The following is an 18,463-nucleotide window of genomic DNA, read 5'->3' as shown; positions in this document are numbered from 1 at the left end:
ACTTCTTGTTTCTTCTGTTTTTTTCTGATTTTTGTTTCTGATATTAAAGTTTTGACTGGTGTTCTGATCAAGGCTGCGCTGTTTAGACTGTGGATTTAGGTCTTACGGTTTGTTGGGCATCTGGTGATGGTCGGCACTCCTCCAGAGCACGCAGAGCACGCAGAGCACGAATTACATTGCATTATTAAATACAAGTCAGCTAAGTAGCATTTTGAGATGAGTTTATCTCAAAGCAACTTTTCGTCAAAAACTCATTCTTGTACTCGACAAAGGAAAATTCACATATGACTTTAATTAGTAGTTTAGTTCATCAGCTGAACAATTAAGAATTAGTTTTTAGTGGTCAGGTTGCCTGGACTCACACTCAAATATTTTCACCTTTGACCTGTTCTTAAATGGTTTTTAGCATGGAGTTTGTACTTAAGAATTACCGTTATATAATTAGTACATATTAAGGTATCTTTTGGTTAACCAAATTTCCTCGTACACAACATAACCGATATAAGTCCTAATTAGTGTAAATTAGGCCCTTCTTAAGTGGCTTGGTGCATGACCCGGGGACTTAAGAATTGGCTTTTAGTGATCAGGTTGTCATGAGGAATGTATAAAGTTTCATTCTCATACTCAGTTGTGACTGATGCCCTTGTTTTAAGGTAATTTAACCCAAAAATTGACCTTTGACCCGTTCTTATATGGTTTTTAACTACAATTACTTTACCAACAAACTTGACCTTATTCTTGTAAGTGAAAAAGTCTTGTTTAAGGCCCTGAACTCCAATCAAATAAATCAGTAAGTAGATAAATACATCATTCAGATCTAATTATTGGTGAATATATTGCAAAAAGTCAGTCTGTGTCATTTTTAATTTCACATTATAACAAGCCATGTCTGATATACATGCAGCATGACCTTGACATTTAACAGCAGACATTGCAATGAACAGTTGGTACTGAAATACTGTCAAGCGTAGTTTAAGTTGGCAGGTCAAAAGTTATCAGATATTGTTTTTATCCTAAAGCTGTATTAAAAATTAAAATTAATCTATATGTATGTGAATGTTCAGTGAAGCAATGCCTGACAAAAACTTCACAGAATTTCAACGTCGAGATCAGCGGAAACCTCATCCATCAAAAGTAAATACTTCATGTAGAATTGGGCCATGTACAACAGGCAATTGCGCCCAGCCACATTACAGCAGTCTCAGGAGAATCGGTTAACGTTTTGTGTTGCAGCAGGAAATAATCATGAGGACTGACCAGTTTTTGTGGAGTGCAGAATGGCGTAATGTAGCCACTGTGTTAATTGAGAAGGAGGAATGATGCTGCACTCGCTCGCGGCCTTGCACATATTGCACCATCTGCAAACATTTGCTCACCGCAGGCTGCAGTTGGATGTCAGTTTTATTGCGAGAAATGAGGGATAATGTTGAAATGTTGGCAGAATCTCTATTGCATTGATGGGACCTTGGTTTTTTTTTCGGACTTGGTTCATAAATGAACATAGAGAGACTCTTGTTTGCTGAGCTCTGTAAAGCAACACATTTCTGGCCACTGGAGCATTTAAGTTCAACTCTCTTATTAATTTTCTGTTTATTACAGTAGCCTAAGGGATAGTTTTGACAGCATTGCAGCAAACAACAAGTGCTGCATTATTATAAAATTACTGTGCTACCATTTAATCACATTAGAATGCTGTATTTTATTTATTTATCTGATTGGTGTTTTACGCCGTACTCAAGAATATTTCACTTATACGACGGCGGCCAGCATTATGTTGGGTGGAAACCGGGCACAGCCCGGGGGAAACCCACGACCATCCGCAGGTTGCTGACAGACCTTCCCACTTACGGCCGGAGAGGAAGCCAGTATGAGCTGGACTTGAACTCACAGCGACCGCATTGGTGAGAGGCTCCTGGGTCATTACGCTGCGCTAGCGCGCTAACCGACTGAGCCACGGAGGCCCCATTATTAGAATGCTGTAACAGAAGTAACTATGTAACATCTTGTATCATTATGAGTGTCAATACACCAGTTGCCAAGGAATACATCTGAATCCTGTGAATGGTGGAACTCTGTCAATAAGAGGATATACATGTAAATGGTTCCAAATTTCACCATTTTAGTTCATATGTGTGCTAACATTATGTGAGATTAAATAATCATGTATTGGGCAGGGATGAAGAAGGGTCAGTTACCATATACCTTTTTGATCAGGTTTGCATGATTTTAACTCGTATTGATCACCCACGAGTTTTACTTCTTGTCAGTTATGTTTAAGACAGGAATGGTGGGAGTGTCCTGTTTTCATTATTAGGCACCTCTCTCTGGTAATACGCTCTGTTACAACACATGCATCAATATATTTATTTATTTATTTGATTGGTGTTTTACGCCGTACTCAATAATATTTCACTTGTATGACGGCGGCCAGCATTATGGTGGGAGGAAACCGGGCAGAGCCCGGGGGAAACCCACGACCATCCGCAGGTTGCTGGCAGACCTTCCCACATACGGCTGGAGAGGTAGCCAGCTGGACTTGAACTTACAGCGACCGCATTGGTGAGAGGCTCCTGGGTCATTAAGCTGCGCTAATGCGCTAACCAACTGAGCCACGGAGGTTCCGCTTCAATATAACATGACGACAAATATGTCCCCCAAATTTTTCACAAAGTTTCCGATGCACACATCTGCAGATGCTGACATGTACATTCTTTCCAAAGTTTCTGCGGTCGCCGTGAGTTCAAGTCCAGTTCATGCTGGCTTCCTCTCTGGTCGTATGTGGGAAGGTCTGCCAGCAACCTGTGGATGGTCGTGGGTTTATTTATTTATTTGACTGGTGTTTTACGCCGTACACAAGGGTATTTCACTTATACAACGGCAGCCAGCATTTTGGTGGGAGGAAACCAGGCAGAGCCCAGGGAAAACCCACGACCATCCGCAGGTTGCTGGCAGACCTTCCCACTTACGGATTTTATTTAGGCAAAGGTATATAAGCAATTTTAAGTTTAAGCATGTACATTTAAAAATAATGGCTTCAAATCCTCATGACATTTCCTGCCTGGAAACCCATTATCATTATATTGGGCATTATGTATGAGACACAATGACCTTTTCACAGGGAAGAAAGGGTAAGGAAATAATTATGACATCAAATATTTGATATATTATTTGATTATATATTTATAATATATATAATGTTATCTGCCCCAGGTATCCGAACACTCCATCTGCCCAGTCTGACCCTGCTTAATCTGGACAGTACGTGGGTGAAGCAAGATGTCACCGAACAGATACCAGGCTGTCCATGCCTGCAGAAGGTCATTCTCCACAACCTGGAGCATGTCAGGGAAGAGAGTGAGGAAGACATGGAGGAAGACAATTAGTAACATTGCCAATCTGTAAAAACTCATTCTCCACAATCAGGAACATGTGGGGAGGGAGAGTTTCTAAGACATGGAGAATGACAAGGTGTAGCTTGCCCAGACTTCAAGGAGTGTTTTTTTTGCCATTGTCATGGAGACATGGACAATTCAAACATTCTACATGTATTTGCAAAGTTCAGGAACATGTTAGGAAGGACATCGATAAAGAGGGTGAAAATGAAATTCGTTATCTTTATCTGTGAAGTCTTTTTTTCAGAAACGTGAGAGATGTCTGCAAAGTAATATTTTGACACAACAAATTACTAGAATAACAGTGATGTCATTTTTCTTATGTGATCTCGGATGACAGTCATGTCATCACATTGATCACACAGATGTTACTATAAGCATGCGAGTGTTACTGTGACACATTGGTCACACAGATGTTACTATAAGCATGCTAGTGTTACTGTGACACATTGATCACACAGATGTTACTATAAGCATGCTAGTGTTACTGTGACTAATATTATGACTAATGAGTTCTGTATTACACCGATGACAGTAGTTTAACATGTATGTTTCCCTGTGACTATGTGTAATAAGATGTCACTCATCGGTAGCTCAGCATCTTATTCCAAGAGCTAGCTGAGATTTATTTGACATAAAAGATACTAAAGCTTTGACTGCTTGATAGGGTAGAGGTAGCCAGCCTGACTACAGAAAACCTGAAAGTTGCAGATTCGAAATGAGTGTGACTTTACATACAATGTAGCATTGGTGTCAGCCTTATAGGCACAAGGTCAAATAAAACTGAATTGGGGGGTAATTAGAAAGAGCCCCACTACCCCCACCACTGGCTGCTCTTAAGACAAGGTTTTCTGTAGTCAAGTAGGCTACCTCTACCCCACCAAACAGTCAAAGCTTTAATAACTTTCATGTGAAATAAATCTCATCTAGCTCTTGGACTGTCTTGTTGAAATTCACATGTATTTTATGCAGTTTTCACTCAAGATTAGTTGTCAAACAATGAATGAATGAGGAGGCAGTTAACATTCATATCACATCTGGTCACAACCATTTGGGGAAATCCCAAGCCACGAGTAGTCTGTGAAAAGTGTGAGTATGCTGTGTGGATAGCATAGATGAATATGGGATTTATGAGTAGTCTATGAAAAGTGTGAGTGTGCTGTGTGGATAGCATAGATGAATATGGGATGTATGAGTAGTCTATGAAAAGTGTGAGTATGCTGTGTGAATAGCATAGATGAATATGGGATGTATGAGTAGTCTGTGAAAAGTGTGAGTATGCTGTGTGATTAGCATAGATGAATATGGGATGTATGAGTAGTCTGTGAAAAGTGTGAGTATACTGTGTGATTAGCATAGATGAATATGGGATGTATGAGTAGTCTGTGAAAAGTGTGAGTATGCTGTGTGAATAGCATAGGTGAATATGGGATATATGAGTAGTCTGTGAAAAGTGTGAGTATGCTGTGTGAATAGCATAGGTGAATATGGGATGTATGAGTAGTCTGTGAAAAGTGTGAGTATGCTGTGTGAATAGCATAGGTGAATATGGGATGTATGAGTAGTCTGTGAAAAGTGTGAGTATGCTGTGTGAGTAGCATAGATGAATATGGGATGTATGAGTAGTCTGTGAAAAGTGTGAGTATGCTGTGTGAATAGCATAGATAAATATGGGATATATGAGTAGTCTATGAAAAGTGTGAGTATGCTGTGTGAATAGCATAGGTGAATATGGGATATATGAGTAGTGTATGAAAAGTGTGAGTATGCTGTGTGGATAGCATAGATGAATATGGGATGTATGAGTAGTCTGTGAAAAGTGTGAGTATGCTGTGTGAATAGCATAGATGAATATGGGATATATGAGTAGTGTATGAAAAGTGTGAGTATACTGTGTGAATAGCATAGGTGAATATGGGATATATGAGTAGTGTATGAAAAGTGTGAGTATACTGTGTGAATAGCATAGGTGAATATGGGATATATGAGTAGTCTGTGAAAAGTGTGAGTATACTGTGTGAATAGCATAGGTGAATATGGGATATATGAGTAGTGTATGAAAAGTGTGAGTATACTGTGTGAATAGCATAGATGAATATGGGATATATGAGTAGTGTATGAAAAGTGTGAGTATACTGTGTGAATAGCATAGGTGAATATGGGATATATGAGTAGTGTATGAAAAGTGTGAGTATACTGTGTGAATAGCATAGATGAATATGGGATATATGAGTAGTGTATGAAAAGTGTGAGTATACTGTGTGAATAGCATAGGTGAATATGGGATATATGAGTAGTCTGTGAAAAGTGTGAGTATACTGTGTGAATAGCATAGATAAATATGGGATATATGAGTAGTCTGTGAAAAGTGTGAATAGCATAGATGAATATGGGATGTATGAGTAGTCTGTGAAAAGTGTGAGTATGCTGTGTGGATAGCATAGATGCATATGGGATGTATGAGTAGTCTGTGAAAAGTGTGAGTATGCTGTGTGAATAGCATAGATGAATATGGGATATATGAGTAGTCTGTGAAAAGTGTGAGTATGCTGTGTGAATAGCATAGATGAATATGGGATATATGAGTAGTCTGTGAAAAGTGTGAGTATACTGTGTGAATAGCATAGATAAATATGGGATATATGAGTAGTCTGTGAAAAGTGTGAATAGCATAGATGAATATGGGATGTATGAGTAGTCTGTGAAAAGTGTGAGTATGCTGTGTGGATAGCATAGATGCATATGGGATGTATGAGTAGTCTGTGAAAAGTGTGAGTATGCTGTGTGAATAGCATAGATGAATATGGGATGTATGAGTAGTGTGTGAAAAGTGTGAGTATGCTGTGTGAATAGCATAGATGAATATGGGATGTATGAGTAGTCTGTGAAAAGTGTGAGTATGCTGTGTGGATAGCATAGATGAATATGGGATGTATGAGTAGTGTGTGAAAAGTATGAGTATGCTGTGTGAATAGCATAGATGAATATGGGATGTATGAGTAGTCTGTGAAAAGTGTGAGTATGCTGTGTGAATAGCATAGATGAATATGGGATATATGAGTAGTCTGTGAAAAGTGTGAGTATGCTGTGTGAATAGCATAGATGAATATGGGATGTATGAGTAGTCTGTGAAAAGTGTGAGTATACTGTGTGAATAGCATAGATGAATATGGGATGTATGAGTAGTCTGTGAAAAGTGTGAGTATACTGTGTGAATAGCATAGATGAATATGGAAAAAAAATTCTGAACCACATTTCAAAATGTCACAGTGAGATGACAAATATTGGTTGTATTTGCATTGTAAGTCAAATCAAAATTGGCAGCGAAGTTGTTTTTTTTTTTGTGATCATGACAATAAAGTTTTGATCAGGTTTTAACAACTGCTGATCATTTCCATATGCAAATTTTTCTAAATTTCTGTATATCCCTATTTAAGTACAGGTGTTCTTGCCTTCAAGAAAGGTTTGATTGTTTTGAGCCTGTCATGTAACACTTATTTAATAATAAAAGGTAAGTAATAAAATAATGTTTCTTCTACGTGTATTTACAATAAGATGGGTTTGTACATCGTATGTGTGTATATTCATTGTTCGATATCAGTTGTTGTTTTCACCTTGTAGTGTAAACCTAGGTGGTACTGTGATTCAAGTGTGGCCTTTGTGCCCCTGCATGCCATGTTACAAAGCTATTTCATGCTATATCCTATAAGTAAACTCGTAAATATATCCACATAGATAAAATTTGACATCTGAATCTCTGTTGTGATAGTACATTGTCAACTCAAAGTATTTTGTTATTTAAAGAAGAGTCAAGTTTTAGACTTGTGCACAAAGCGGCTTTGTGTTTAACAAAGATGTGGTACATGTACGATAATGACACATATAGGACAATGCTACGGTGATAGTGACGTACAAAATATCGTACGACAAATGTATGATGAAAAAAATGTCTTGCGCTACTTTGTGAAACTGGGCCCAGGACTCCTCTTGAAGATCCAGTCAGTTATGTTGGAACAGTTGCTCATCCAGTCTACAAACTGGTAATTTATTACCACTGCTTTGAAAGCAGTTGGTAATGCCGTTGATAACGCAGCTAGCTGCCAATGCAACTGACTCATTTGTTCACATTGATGGTTTCAAAGCTGCCAAGGACTTAACAGTGGGGTATGAGGTTTGGGCTTCCCAAATGGAAATAAAACACACTCTCTACTTTTGAACTAGAATGCAATAACAAACACAAGTTTCAGTTTCGTTATATTCTGCAATGTTGTGAGACAAATCACATTTTTTGAACATCTCTTAAGCCAGGTATTTTGTGGGTGAGTTTGGTAGAATTAAAAACGTATCGATCTGTCGTTTATAATCCATCCCTGATGAGAAGTTCAGTCACTAATGTGAAGTTCAATCACTGATGAGAAGTTCAATATAACAGGTGTAAGATTTTAGGAATGGCTTCACTCGTTTCCCAGGCTTTTAATAATATTTGACAAGCCTCCACATTTTATGTACTGATTATTCATTTATTAGTTTCATCATCAATGAGTAAAAATATTGTACAGTTGTGATATTTTTAGTACTGCCCTTGTAAACTATTCATGGCCTACTTCGGTAAAAGAAATGGTTGTTTCCATTGGCAAGTGTATATAAAACTGGCCAACGGTCATACTTGTATTTGGCGACAAGATCAATATATAAATAAATGAGCTGAGTGTTATCTATTTGAAATAACTCATTCACAGATGGCCCGGTGAATGCGTGTGATCACTCAACATTTCCTGCCGATACAAGTGCGTTCCAAGCCCTGTAGTAAAATGTTACTCTTTCACTGTTATACTGTAGTGCTTGTACTTGTTTTATGAGTGCAACCAATACAGAAACACTGGCATACTGCAAAAAAAAACAAAAACAAATGAGTACTGCGCTTGGATAAAATTGTTTTAGGTGGGCAATGTTCCCCTATTGAATTGATCTCACTGGCATTTATTTCACATCTTTTTGCTTTGATTCACAAGAAACCATAGCAATAAGCAAATGGCGCCGTAAGTAAATGAATAACAGTTATCGCTGATTAGGTTGATGTGTCACTATATATATATATATATATATATATATATATATATATATATATATATATATATAAAGAATGAATTCTGATGAGCAGTACTGATTTGTATATGTTGTGCATTTATGTGTATTTCAGTGCATGTAATCTGTTTAAGGTTTCAAATGTTTTTGGAAGTTTTGTAGTTAGTGCTATCCATATTGTAAATACGATTCCAGGTTTCTTGTTACAGCCGTTATAAATGAAAGAAAAAAAATAATAAAACCGTTACAAATGTAAGTCTGTTTGAAGTATTTCAGTATTGAGGTGTTCGTAGTCACGGGGTATGAGGTATCCAGCATCTGCGCTGTTTATTAGTGGTTAAAATCCAACGATGGGCATTGGATTTGTAGAAATCTCATGGCTTTTAGTCCTGACGATCATGGAACAAATCAGAACAGGAAAACGTTGACAATACGTTCTTCCATGAAGAATGAACGATGGTATGACAAGACATACACACTTTTATATCCGCAGACACATATAACATTCTCTCATTGACAGGTATTCGCGTTATAAGCTTTCTGCCAGAGATGTCATCACTATACGTTTACAAGTGTAAGCCTTTGGCTTTTGAACAGACAGGATAAATGTTCTGACATCCCCTGGGGCCAGACTACAGTCCTTGAATCGGGGATTGGATGGGGAGAGTCCCAATACGGCCTCCTTCACCCTTCACCCCGCTTGGGCCTGACAAAAGTCCCTTTTGTTTCTGAATTTTTCACGATATGCTCGTTGTGCTGGACTATACATTCATTCCGGACAGAATCTGATTTTTCCAAGCAGATTGGAGATTTCGGTGCCGGGAAACTTTTGTGTGTAGTCTTCGACATACACCAGCTTACAAAGGCGGCGAGGAATTTTTATAGGAAAATGCGATATTCGCTTGCGGAAAAACTGACGAAGGCAGTATTTCTCCTGTTACTTTGAAGAGACATTATCCCTTTACATCTTTCCAAATTCATCATCTGAGGTATATTTGGTTTCGCTAGATCAGGCCCAAAATTGTGCTTGCGCAGTCTGGTGTAGTTACCTGAAGGTCGTCGGGTAGAGATAATTTGGGTGTAACTGTTACAGCGTATGGTAGTACATGCGATTCTCTGTCTTCGTGTGACTGTATTTTCATATAAAAACAACCTCGTTACGCCCATCATTTCGTATTTTTTGGCCGTAATTTGCGATATCAAACAGAAGGCAATCTTTAGTTCTCTGGTAACACACGGTTCTTCCAAGTCTCTATTACTCAAACAGAATTGTTCGAATAAAATACAACACTTTGGAATGCTTGACCCACAAAAGAACCATTATCTTGTCGCGTGGCGCATTTTTGCAGACTGCTTGGAAGAGTTAAAACACGATGGCTACCGTAATTCCTTTCCTGATTATTCAGAAGGGGTTCATTCAATGCAAGGACAGAGTGGAAACGTGGGGTGTACAGTCCAAGAGCAATGGCGACCCGGGTCCAAGCCGGATATTTTATTGATTTATTTATTTATTTGATTGGTGTTTTACTCAAGAATATTTCACTTATACCACGGTGGCCAGCGTTATGGTGGGAGGAAACAGGGCAGAGCTGGGGAAACCCACGACCATCTGCAGGTTGTTGGCACCGAGCTGGATAGACAATTGTTGTTTTGTAATACGTGTCAACCAATTTGCCCGTAAATTGTCAGTGAAATGTCATGAATGAACACAAGACTACCCAGATTTCGATCGAAATAATTCAGGTTGGAAAGGTTTGGCCTTTGTATGTTTTGTTTGTATGTTTGAGTCGCATTTTCGGTAAAATAAATACCAGGCATTAATACCACATTGTTAACATTTATAATGTTCCTTCGCCACAGTGTCTGATCCGAGCCCAGTCTTCAATTATTGAAGTGAAGGTAATTATATATTTGTATAAAATTTGTTTGATTCGTGTCAGCATTGAAGTAGTAAAAAAGACTACTTTGCTACAAGCCATATTGAGAAAATCAGGAAAACAGGGTTTCTCTTGATATAATTAAAAACGTTTTCGTTTCGAAAAAACGGGAATGCCAGTAGCTATGAACTGGCATTTGGCAAGCCATTGAAAAATTGTCCCTCATGCAGAACAACATCCGCAGTGGAAGGGCAATGTTGAAAGTCACTCGGAAATAAACCGCTCTTCGAATATTGCATATTACTGAAGAATCTCTGTGAACACTGATGGTACCAATGTACCAAAATTCTGTCGTATCCTGGGATTGAAGCATTCAATATCTAATGAGACTGACGAAAAGAAAAATATTTATTAACGTTAGACTGCATGTAGTATTTATTGGTGTGTGTAGTGTACTGTTAACTGTAGGGACATACCCACTGGAACATTTCGTTTGTGAATAATGCATTCTTTTCACCAGGCTTTATAATCTAACGAAGATTGAATGACATAAAACGTGTATTAAGGAATTTCTAAACTTTGCTCGACTGAATATTATATAGAATTAACGGAGATAATTCACCGTATTGGTGAATAAATGTGTTGGCTGAGAAATTAGAGCGTATTATATGACAAAACCTGTGATTTATTCATTAAAAACGAAATAAAGGCTAAACAGATTAGAAACGGATACCTTTCTGTCGCCTACTTTATCTAACTTAATATATGTCACTAATGGGAAGAGAGAATCAGTTTTGGACAAGCTATGAGCAGGCAACGTACGAGTGCCATTGGGAGTAAGATTTCTCTGCTGAACATCTGTATCATATCGGATCAGCAATATGACTGAGGTACAGATGGGACACAGGGCCTGATAGTGTTTAGAGTGTACTGTTCAATGCATCGCGTGTGCGTTTAAGGCCGCTCATTCTATGTTTTTAAAATGATGATTAATATTATTTTTTTAAAATTGCTTACACGTGAGTTAACATCGCTTTCCACAGTATTGTTGTCAACTCCTGATGCATATGGTGTCGGTTTATAGAAGTTTGCTGTATGCTTAGCTTAGCTGCAACAGCTAACCATAATGCACTGCCACACTGTCGATGCCAGTACTAGGCCAGTCCCCTCATGATGAGCAGCGGGTCAAGCAAGGACCAAAGATAACATAGTGCTGGTTCTGAACCAACTTACCCATGTATCCGGATCTTCTGCTTATGTGTGTGTATGTATTATCTCAGCCATGTTACACTGCATAAACGAAAACTGTATTTCCATTTCCAGGCTGGGTTCATTGAAAACGAACCTATAGTGCTTGGCGAGCATTATGGTGAGAGGAAACAGGGCAGAGCTCAGGGGAAACCCACCAACATCCGCATGTTACTGAGAGACCTCCCCACGGACGACCGGATAAGAAGCCAACATGACCTGGACTTGAACTCACAGCGACCGTATTGGAGACTCCTAAGTAATTATGCTGCGCTAAAATGTGAGTTGACATGGAACCTTCCTCTTCACTCAGGTTGGTGCCCCTCAGGGATCAAGAACTGGAGACTGTGGACAGTTGGTCTGGAACCTTCCTCTTCACTCAGGCTGGTGCCCCTCAGGGATCAAGAACTGGAGACTGTGGACAGTTGGTCTGGAACCTTCCTCTTGACTCAGGTTAGTGCCCCTCAAGGATCAAGAACTGGAGACTCTGTGGACAGTTGACCTGGAACCTTTCTCTTCACTCAGGTTAGTGCCCCTCAAGGATCAAGAACTGGAGACTCGGTGGACAGTTGACCTGGAACCTTTCTCTTCACTCAGGTTAGTGCCCCTCAGGGATGAAGAACTGGAGACTGTGGACAGTTGGTCTGGAACCTTCCTCTTGACTCAGGTTAGTGCCCCTCAGGGATGAAGAACTGGAGACTGTGAACAGTTGGTCTGGAACCTTCCTCTTCACTCAGGTTAGTGCCCCCCAGGGATGAAGAACTGGAGAACTGGAGACAGTTCAATATCACGCGCCACCGAGAACCTTCCAGAACCGTGTTTTCTTACAGTGTACTTGCTTGGTCCGGTGAGTTAGGGTAGTCCTTTACCCTTACAGACCTTTACTTCTCCTGAGCAGTCTTATCATTTCATTGTTTTCACAGCTGCTGGATGATGTACCAGATATGCTCTGTAGACTTAGCTCGGCCTTCAATAAATATTGCAAAAAATAACACAGCATTTTTAACCTGTGTCTGGTAGATACTGTCAGAAACAGAACAACCTGTATCCTGTCTGCACAGTCACACTGAGTTTGTATATTGATGTGCAAACTATATATGTTGTATTCGAACATATTTTCTCTGCCCGGTTTTCTCCCACCATAATGCTTACCGTCGTCGTATAAGATTGATTGATTTATTTATTTATTTGATTGGTGTTTTACGCCGTACTCAAGAATATTTCACTTAAACGACGGCGGCCAGCATTATGGTGGGAGGAAACCGGGCAGAGCCCGAGAGAAACCTACGACCATCTGCAGGTTGCTGCAGACCATCCCACGAACAGCCGAGGTGGAAGCCAGCCTGAGATGGGCTTGAACTCACAGCGACTGCATTGGTGAGAGACTCCTGGGTCATTACGCTGCTTTAGCGCGCTAGCCAACTGAGCCACGGAGGCCCCTTCGTTGTATAAGAAAAGTATTCTTGAGTACGGCGTAAAACACCAGGCAAATAAATAAATAAATTAAGAAATAAATAAAATTAATCGTATTTTTCTGCGTGAAGCATATATATTAAGCTTGAATAACATAACAATTCTTTTCCAAACACGCTGGCGTGTTCTCGTGGACATCAATTCTGTTTATGTGCTTGCTATTTATGTTCATTGTGATAATTTCAAGTTTTCTATATTTTCATGCGTATGTATAAATTCGCGGGATGGTAATTCACGAAACAGATCAAATTTAACACTTATAGTTTCTGCTGCTCGTCAGAATTTATGCTCTAAATAAAATTTTCCCTAGAACTCTTTGACCAACTTCATTTGACTTCTCGATTTTTATTTCTGTAGTATAATATTGTATGGATGCGAAGCTGTATTGGATCTCTGACCTCAAGGGACTACTTTAATTCTTTCACACAAATAGTTATTGTCCACGCCAAGATATCAAGTAAATAATTCCGTGCGTACGTAATATTTGTTTTGCTGCTGTTAAAATATCTGATATGTCGTGGACTGAAAAACCCTTGAGTCTTTTTTTTCTTTTGTCCATCAAAAACTGTTTTAGGTGGTTTTCAGCATTATTTCATTTATTCCATAGCGTTGTCTTACTGCAACGCTGACATATTGATGCCCTTTCGTCACTAATAGGTTTAAACCTGTGTTTAAACCAGAGCCAAGACGGCCACTTGAGCCAAGACTACAGTTTATTGTTACCAAATATCCTCGTACTGTGAGGTGGAATCTACAAATGACCTGCCAAAGACCAGGGTTGAACCCACAGCCTGCGAATCTCCTGATAATAGAAGTGGAACATTTTATACATTCACAATTGAACCACTTTTAGCCCTCCGTGTGTATATATATATATATATATATATATATATATATATATATATATATATATATATATATATATATATCGCTCGCAAAACCAAATATCACCACGTAAAACCATACAGACAATACCGTTATTATGAAAGAACAATATTGTTCTGGTGAAAGATTACAACGACAATCCACTCTACAGTTTACACCTACGCTCAGTTGTCTTTGTTCTCCTATTAACATTATTTACATATGTAGTATTCGACGGATTAAATATCCTCTAATATATATCTTAGATAATATTTGCACTTTTTGTGAAATACTTATATTTATATATGTTTATATTTTCTTGCATGTTTAAAAGGACCGATTTTTATATTACCGCCATTAGTGTGACTGTCCAGAATGAAAACATGAAACACCAAAATTACTGATTACCATTAAGCTGCAAAATGCAAATTTTCAAAACGGTTAAATCAAAATACTGAAACGTTAGATCGCGTGCGATCTCGCGGCTGTGGATTGTTGACGCCGGAGATGACAAGAACTATTAGCTTTGTATACAGCGGTGATACGGTGATATGATCTGAGGGCCCCTCCACCCATCTTTACTGTACACATCCCCCACCCAGAGAAAATAAACGTAACATCTGGGGGTAAACAACTGCTGTGTTTACGGCGTGGAACAGACCTACTCTGTGCCTACAAGCTGGAAGTCTCGTGACATTCGCATGTACCGCTTTGGTGGCCTAATGTTTAGAGCGCCCACCTCGAATCAAACCCGGGTCAAGTCATAAGGAAAACTTAAGAAAAAAACCAATACTTGTTGCTGCCTTGCTTGGCACTACTTGCCTGTCATTGTTACAGCATTTTGATGTTTCTCACAGATTTGAAAGAGAAAGATTTGAAATAGAAATCAGTGTGGAATAATATGCTTTAATAAAGGGAAATCAAACGTTAGTGAGTCTAATACAGAGTAATTTTTACAGCCACAGAAGGTATTTGCGTGCAAGCTAGTTTGCCATGATGTCTTTTTCTTGAGCTTGAAAGCTTTGATTTTCTTCGCACTTTATTCATGTTAAAGAGTTTGACGGAAATAACACACACCTCAAAGGTAGTGTGGTAAAGAAAAGCACTCAAGGTTTGAACGAAAGCCTTAATTGTTTGTAAGAGGTGTCGAAATTGAAATTCTGATAATGTAATTTAATTACACAACTGATTCGAATCTCATTTTCTTAAAATACGAAGCAATACGATCCGTTCCCAAAATGTAGGACACACGTTTTTCTCAAACGTTTCAGAAAAAAAACATTCGCTTCACACATGCAATCGGTTTTTTCTTCATGTTTGTCAAATCGAAACAATTGCGAACATAGCAATGCCGGAAAAGAGATTCACTGATTTTTTTTGACGTCTTAGTCGACAAAGAGGCACCAAATGAAGGTAATAAGGAAATAAATGACTCTGATTTGACTTGCAAATGGCCAGTTCATCTGAGTGAAGTGTACATTTTGTATGGTGTATTTCCACTCTTAGGTCGACAGGTGTTAACCTGAGTACATTTGCTCTCTTGTAGAATGACACAACGTGCATGCAGATTATTGAAAATGTTAGAACAACAAAGTTTTAAGTTTTATTTTCCTCACATCAAATGAAATTTATCACAGAAACATCATGCTCTGCGAGAGGTTTGTGCATGGTTTCACCGTCGGGGGAATTATTGAGTTAATTGCTAATCGGGTGATAAGTGATAAGTACACATAGCATTCCACTAAGTTCCATGTGTCATTTTCATTCACAAGGAAAATAAATTCCCATGAGATATAATATTAATTCAACAGATGAAAAGTGAGATTTACAAAGTCTTAATTTAAGTAAGCAAAAGTAAGCAAAAGTAAGCAAAACATTTGCAGTGAAACGATTTTTATGTGCTTTCATTGTCGCTCCTGTTGTAACAAAATTCACACTATTGTAACAAAATTCACATTGGTGTAACAAAATCCACACTGTTGTAACAAAATCCACATTGGTGTAACAAAATCCACACTGGTGTAACAAAATCCATACGGGTGTAATAAAATCCACACTGGCGTTGCAAAATCCACACTGGTGTAACAAAATCCACATTAGTGTAATAAAATCCACACTGGCGTTACAAAATCCACAATGGTGTAACGAAATCAATATACATGTACATCTAACAAAATTCACCCACAGTATACGTGCCCAAATACAACATCATCCACAGACTTTTAGCTGTCACAGAACCCCATATCCATTAAGGTGTTTATTCTCTTTTAGCCTATTCTCTACACAGATAGACATGTATAACAGTTATGGATGAAGAGTAGGCCTATAGCGTGCGAAACGTGATCACAAGAATCACGACATATATATCTTGTTACACTGTATTATCTATACCCTCCCGTTTGTCTCTCTGTCAATTCGTCTTATTCCACAAATCGTTCCTCCAATAGGCTTTATCCTTGTCAGTTGTGTTTCCGAGGATGCAGACGAGAGCAGTGTCGAGTGTTCGAATATTACTCAGATTATATATATATATATTTATTTATTTATTTGATTAGCGTTTTACGCCGTACTCAAGAATATTTCACTTACACGACAGCGGTCAGCGTTACGGTGGGAGGAAACCGGGCAGGGCCCGGGGGAAACCCAGGACAATCCGCCGGTTGCTGGCAGACCTTCCCACGTACGCCCGGAGAGGAAGCCAACATGAGCTGGACTTAACGCTAGCGCGTTAACCAACTGAGCCACGGAGGCCCCCCAGATTATATAGACCCCCCCCCCCCCCCCAGACTATATAGACCTCAGATGAAACATCATGTTGCGAAATGTGTGTCTCCACTGAGACTTAGTTTTCGTTTTTTACACTTATTTTAGTTAGACACACAGGTGCTTGTATGTATCGTTCCAGTTGACATGATATAAAACGCGATTGGGGCTAGAAACCGTGATTTTATCACCATTTTCCCCGCATATTGGAAAATGTATTCTGGATTCGGTGAGATGTGGAAACGTCGATTGTTACAATTGTCTCAATCACGAGGAATGTCGGTGGAAATCCCTGCTGTGTATAGACACTACCGATTCCAAAATCCAGGGCGCACGCCTTGCATCTTCTCATCGGGTACAAAAACCAGACTTAGCGATGGACCGGTGTCCATTAGCGTCCTAAAGTGGTCCGTGTCCGAAACAATTACTTCAATTATTGGCAACGACCGGCAGCCAAAAAGCAGCGCGTCTTTTCGTCAGCGCAAGCACGTTTTCTCGATGTACCAAGGCTTCAGGATCTTGTAGGGATTTTTGGACATGTGATGAAATCAGCTTTCTCCTCCAGATAAATATTGACCTTTCCAATATGTGAGTATCTGAAGGTTACGTTGCTGCTGGATTCAAGGCAAGTTCCAAAGTCCGCAAACCGAACCTTACCATTAAGCAAGAACGCTTGTTCTATATTATGTGAGTTAGAGACATTATTGTCGGCCATTTTCCAGTCTGACGATACTCTGGAATATCGACTTTCCAATTAAAGTTTTGAACCACGCTTGATTCTCGAAATGCCGAGTCGCGTTATACATTTGTTTTACGCGAGGAATGCAGTGTGTTAAGTTGTACGCTTGTCAGTGAAAGCACAGTGTGTTATGTTGCAAGCTTGTCAATGTAAGCACAGAGTGTTATGTTGAAAACTTGTCAATGCACAGTGTGTTATGTTGCAAAGTTGTCAATGAGTGCACAGTGTGTTACGTTGCAAGCTTGCCAATGAATGTACAGTGTGTTCTGTTGCAAACTTGCCAATGTAAGCAGAGTGTTATGTTGAAAACGTGTCAATGCACAGTGTGTTATGTTGCAAGCTTGTCAATGAGTGCATAGTGTGTTATGTTGCAAGCTTGTCAATGTAAGCACAGAGTGTTATGTTGAAAACTTGTCAATGCACAGTGTGTTATGTTGCAAGGTTGCCAATGAGTGCACAGTGTGTTATGTTGCGAGCTTGTCAAGAAAGCCCAGTGTGGTTTGTTATAAGCTCGTGAATGAGTTCACAGTTTTATACTACAAGTTTACCATCGAAGGAACAGTGTGTCATGTTGTAAGCTGGCCAGTGTCTGGAAAGTTTGGTTTATATTTAAGCATGTCCTTATTGTTATGCCCTTATGTTAAATTGGAACCCATTTGTTTTCTGTTTAATAATTCTTCCTTTTTCTCTAGCAAAATGCAAATGGTAATAAAGAGCTTCATGAAAAAATGTAACATTCCATGGCAACTTCATGTTTCTGTAAATAAGGTAACAATTAAACAAATTACCATATATATGGTGTTTATGGATGTGGAATTACTATTCCTGAGAATGAGAAAATCACTCTTGGTACAACAAACTTTGGAAGGCGTCCATCCCTATCATATTGCAAATGGGCCAAAACACAAGGTAGGCAAGAGATCTCAGCAAGAGATAACAATGTAAAAGACATCAGCATTGAGAGTAAAGCCAGAGTAGCGACGACGATGTGATAGTTGACGAATGGTGACACCTAACAGGCT

The 18,463-nt window shown here is 39.0% G+C and overlaps 1 protein-coding gene across 1 annotated transcript in view; it reads left to right on the top strand.

Annotated features, from left to right (window-relative positions):
* The window catches only part of LOC135478110 (uncharacterized), a 49,109-nt gene extending 44,628 nt beyond the window's left edge, over positions 1-4,481 (top strand). The window contains exon 24 of the mRNA XM_064758380.1: positions 3,211-4,481. Coding sequence (XP_064614450.1) covers positions 3,211-3,383 — 173 coding nt within the window. The 3' untranslated portion in view covers positions 3,384-4,481. The remainder of the gene's footprint in view (positions 1-3,210) is intronic.
* Positions 4,482-18,463: the final 13,982 nt, after the last annotated feature.

The sequence above is a fragment of the Liolophura sinensis genome, chromosome 11, assembly GCF_032854445.1.
Source record: "Liolophura sinensis isolate JHLJ2023 chromosome 11, CUHK_Ljap_v2, whole genome shotgun sequence".
NCBI classification, from domain to species: Eukaryota; Metazoa; Mollusca; class Polyplacophora; order Chitonida; family Chitonidae; genus Liolophura; species Liolophura sinensis.
Note: the sequence above shows the minus strand (reverse complement) of the source record. Positions and strands in the feature narration are given on the sequence as shown.